This window comes from Onychostruthus taczanowskii, unplaced genomic scaffold (assembly GCF_017590055.1).
Source record: "Onychostruthus taczanowskii isolate IOZ18803 unplaced genomic scaffold, ASM1759005v1 scaffold326, whole genome shotgun sequence".
In the NCBI taxonomy this organism is placed as follows: Eukaryota; Metazoa; Chordata; class Aves; order Passeriformes; family Passeridae; genus Onychostruthus; species Onychostruthus taczanowskii.
Window position 1 is genome coordinate 37,150 of NW_024500639.1, and position 4,403 is coordinate 41,552.

At 52.5% G+C, this 4,403-nt stretch overlaps 1 protein-coding gene across 2 annotated transcripts in view; it reads right to left on the reverse strand.

The window, feature by feature from the left end:
* MAP2K7 (mitogen-activated protein kinase kinase 7) overlaps positions 1-2,826 on the reverse strand; it is a 17,105-nt gene extending 14,279 nt beyond the window's left edge. The window contains exons 1-2 of one of the 2 annotated variants that reach the window (XM_041410536.1): positions 2,656-2,826; positions 129-176 (exon numbers count right to left, since the gene is read on the reverse strand). In XM_041410536.1, coding sequence (XP_041266470.1) covers positions 129-176; positions 2,656-2,779 — 172 coding nt within the window. In that variant the 5' untranslated portion in view covers positions 2,780-2,826. The remainder of the gene's footprint in view (positions 1-128; positions 177-2,655) is intronic. The other variant, XM_041410537.1, reaches the window with a different exon arrangement.
* Between the last annotated feature and the right edge of the window lie 1,577 nt (positions 2,827-4,403).

The following is a 4,403-nucleotide window of genomic DNA, read 5'->3' on the forward strand; positions in this document are numbered from 1 at the left end:
GGAGGGGTTAAATGGGGAGGGATCCCCAAATTGGGGAGGGGTAAAGCTGCCACGAGGGGGAAACTGAGGCACGGGGAGGGGTTAAAGTGGGGAGGGGTCCCCAGTTTGGGGAGGGGGAGGGGAGGTACCTGCTCGCTGGGACGGAGCGGGGGCGGGGCTAAGGGTGATGACGATGACTGGAGATGGGGGAGGGGCACGGGGGGAAAATAAAAAACGGGGGGAAAATAATAAAAAAAAATAAAAAAAAGAATAAAAAGAAAGAAAAAGAGAAAAAATTAAAAAGGGAAGGATGGGGGGGTGAGTTAATGAAATTTGGGGCAGAAATTATTTAAATTAGGCAAATGAACTTAAATTGGGAGAGAAAATTAATTGAAATCGCAGGAATTAATTGAAAGTGGGAAACAGAAATTAATTTAAATTGGGGAAAATGAACTTAAATTAGGGGTGGAAAGTAATTTAAGTCGGGTGAATTAATTGAAATTGGGGGTCAGAAATTAATTGAAATTGGGGGAAATAAATGAATAAAAAAGAAAGAAAAAGAGAAAAAATTAAAAAGGGAAGGATGGGGGGGTGAGTTAATGAAATTTGGGGCAGAAATTATTTAAATTAGGCAAATGAAGTTAAATTGGGAGAGAAAATTAATTGAAATTGCAGGAATTAATTGAAAGTGCGAGACAGAAATTAATTTAAATTGGGGAAAATGAACTTAAATTAGGGGTGGAAAGTAATTTAAGTCGGGTGAATTAATTGAAATTGAGGGTCAGAAATTAATTGAAATTGGGGGAAATAAATTGGGGGAGAAATGAATTTAAATTGGGGGAAATAATTTAAACTAGGAGGCAAAATGGATTTAAATCGGAGAAAATAATTTAAATTTGGGGTAAAAATGAATTTTAATTGGGGGGAATAAACTTAAATTGGGGGCAAAAACGAATTTAAATTGGAGAGAAAAAATTAATTTCAATTGGGAGAAATAAATTTAAGCTGAAATTTACACAGAAATTAATTTAAATTGTGGGGAAATTAATTTAAAAGAAGGGCAGGAATTAATTTAAATTGGGGGCAGAAATGTAAATGTACTTTAACTGGAAAAAAAGAATTGAAATGGAGAGGAACAGAAATGGATTTAAATTGGGGAATTAATTAAAGTGGGGGAGGAGCTTTAATCAGGGGGAGCAGAATCATTAATTAGAAATGAATTTAAATTGGGAGGAAAATGAAACTGAGCTGAAGTTGGAGGGACAGGAATGAAATGGGAGGGACAAAAATGAGTTTAAATTGGGGGGGGGACAGAAATTTAAATCAAATTTAAATGAAAATTGAATGAAATTAAATTGGGGAAGGGACAGAAACGAGACTGGGAAGGGCAGGAGGGAAACTCAGAGGGAAAAATAAAATTTTGGGGCAAAGAAATGAATTTAAATTGGGAAATTCCCATTAAATTGGGGGGGGACAGGAATGAATTTGGGGGAAATTTGGAATTTGGGGGGAAATCGGAATTTGGGGGGATCGATTTAAATCGGGGGGATAAAAATGAGCACAAATTTGAAAGGGGGGAGGGGGAGGGGCTGCTCCCCCCGGGCTGGAAATGCCAAAAAAATCCCAAAAATGTCCTGGGCATGGTCCCTGGGGGGTCCTGCAGGGGATCCTCGAGGTGACACCGGGGGGGACCCCAAAAATCCCTTCCCAGCCCCCTCAGAGCCCCCCAAAACGCCCAAAAATCTCTTTCCAGCCCCCCAAAACCCCAAAAACCCCCCCAAACCTCCCACAGGACTGCCCTGAAATACCCCGAAACTGCCCCAAAATGTCCCCAAAGTGCCCCAAATACCTCAAAAAGGGCCCAAAAATGTTCCCAAACCACCCCAAAATGTCCCTGAAGTGCCCCAAGCACCCCAAAAATGACCCCAAATACCCCAAAGCAGCCTCAAACTGCCCTAAAATGACCCTAAATTGCCCCAAACACCTCAAAACGTTCCTAAATGCCCCCAAATTGTCCCTAAAACCGCCTCGGGTCCCCCACAGAGCAGCCCCAAACAACCCCAAAATGGCCCTGAAGTGCCCCAAATCCCCCAAAGTGTCCCTAAACCACCCCAAAACTGCCACAGAATGTCTCCAAACTGCCCCAAAACAACCCCAAAATGTTCCTAAACGCCCAAAAATCCCCCGAGCACCCCAAACAACCCAGAATTGCCCCAAAATGTCCCTAAACTGCCCCAAACACCCCAGACATCCCAAAACTGCCCCAAAACGTTCCTAAACTGCCCCAAATAGCCCAAATTTGTCCCAAACACTCCAAAACTGCCTCAAACACCCCAGACACCCCAAATTTGCCCCGAATGCCCCAAATTTGCCCCGAAGCCCAGACACCCCAAATTTGCCCCGAAATGTTCCTAAACTGCCCCAAATGCCCCAAACCTGCCCCGGACACCCCAAATTTGCCCCGAATGCCCCAAATTTGCCCCAAACCTTCCCCAAATACCCCAAAGCTGCCTCAGACACCCCAAATTTGCCTCAAACCTGCCCCGGACACCCCAAATTTGCCCCGGACACCCCAAACGTGCCCCGGATACCCCAAATTTGCCCCAAACACCCCAAATTTGCCCCAGACACCCCAAACCTGCCCCGGACACCCCAAATTTGCCCCGGACACCTCACTGGGGCGGGCGCGGGCGGGGCCGATGTCGAGGTTGAGGTCGATCCTCCGCCGCGCCTCGCGGTTCTCCTGCTTCAGCTTCGCCTCCAGCCGCGACAGCTTCTGCTCCAGCGAGGACGCCGCCATCTTCCCCCCCCGCGTCGCGCATGCGCGGGGTCCGTGAGGGGCGGGGCTTGGAGCCCCCGCCGGCCGCCGTACGGAGGGAGGGAGCGGAGGGCGCCGCCATCTTCCCTCTGGAGAGGGTTATGCGCATGCGCGCAGCGCGGTGTTATGGATTCTGGGTCTCCCCGGCTGCCGTAGGGAGAGAGGGCGAGATAGGAGCCGCCATGTTCGCCCCTGTGGGGGTAATGCGCATGCGCCCAAGCAAGTGTTGTGGACTGGAGAGGTGGACGCCGCCATCTTCCACCGGGACGCGTAATACGCATGCGCGATGCGCAGTGTTGTGGACTCAAGCCGTGGGCGCCGCCATCTTCATCTTGAGAGGCGTTATTACGCATGCGCGAGATGACAGGACGCCGTTACGTGCCTCAGCAGCTGCTGTAGAGAGGGGAGAGCCGAAGAGAGGACAAGGAGGGGCTTTGGGTTCCTTTGGCCGCTGTAGAAACGCGGGTGGGGGGGTGGGGAGAGTGTACGGCGGCTTTTTGGCCGCGCTGACCGCTTACAGAAAGAGGGAACACGGACGCCGCCATCTTCACCAGGGAACGGCCATTGCGCACGCGCACAGCAGACGGACCTTGGGCCTCTCCGGCCGCCGTAGGAAAGAGCGACGCGGAGCTAGTTTGACCCCGCCGGCCGCCGTAGGGCGGGGGTGCACAGAGCGGCGTTTGGGCCTGTCCGGCCGCCGTAGGGGAACGCGGAGTGGGGCGATCCTGCACAAACATGTGTGGGGCCTTGGGGGCATGCGGGGGCAGCTGGGAGCTGTTTAGGGGTCCTGTGGGTCGGAGGGGCCGTTGCGGGCGGAGGATGTTTCAGAGCGACCCGAAACACATTGGGAGCGTTGGGGCATTTGTGGCTGTAGCGGCGTCTGAGGCTGTTCTGGGGCAGTTTGGGCTGGTCTGGGGGCAGTTACTGACCCGCTTCTGGGGCTCTTTGGGGCAGTTTAGGGGAGCTGCGGGTGTTCGGGGATGTTTGAGGGCATTTTGGGCGTGCTGAGGCAGTCCTGGAGCAGTTTGGGGCTGTCTGGGGGAGCTGAGGCTCTTCAGGGGCTGCTTGGGGCAGTTTAGGGGAGCTGATGCTGTTCTGGAGCAGTTTGGGGGTCCTGAAGCTGTTCGGGCGTTGTTTTTGGGGTTGTTTTTGGGAGCTGAGACCGTTTTTGAGGCTTGTTTATGGAGCGCGGCTTTTGGGCCCTGCCGGCCGCCGTAGGAGGTGTGGCAGCTGCAGCTGCGGAAGGGCGCATGCGCAGAGGAGGGCGCGAGACAGCACAGGAGCGGCTCCCTGCGGTGCCTGGCTCCCCCTGTCGGACGGGAGGGTCAGCGCATGCGCAGCACCCTCCCCTCACTGGGGGTCCCCAAATGCCCCCCTTGGGCAACCCCCCATTCCACCCCAACCCCTTTTGGGGGGGCTCTAAGGCGGGAGCTCCCCCCGAAATGGGGGACCCCTCCAAAAACCCCAAACCCCGAGATCTTGTGTTGATTTTATTTCATTTTTCCGTTTTTATTTAAAAAAACCCAAAACGAGCCAGGCCCGGGGAAGGGGGGGGCACAGACTGCGGGGGGTTTGGGGGGCTCCCCCCCTCGTGGCCAAGGGGTGG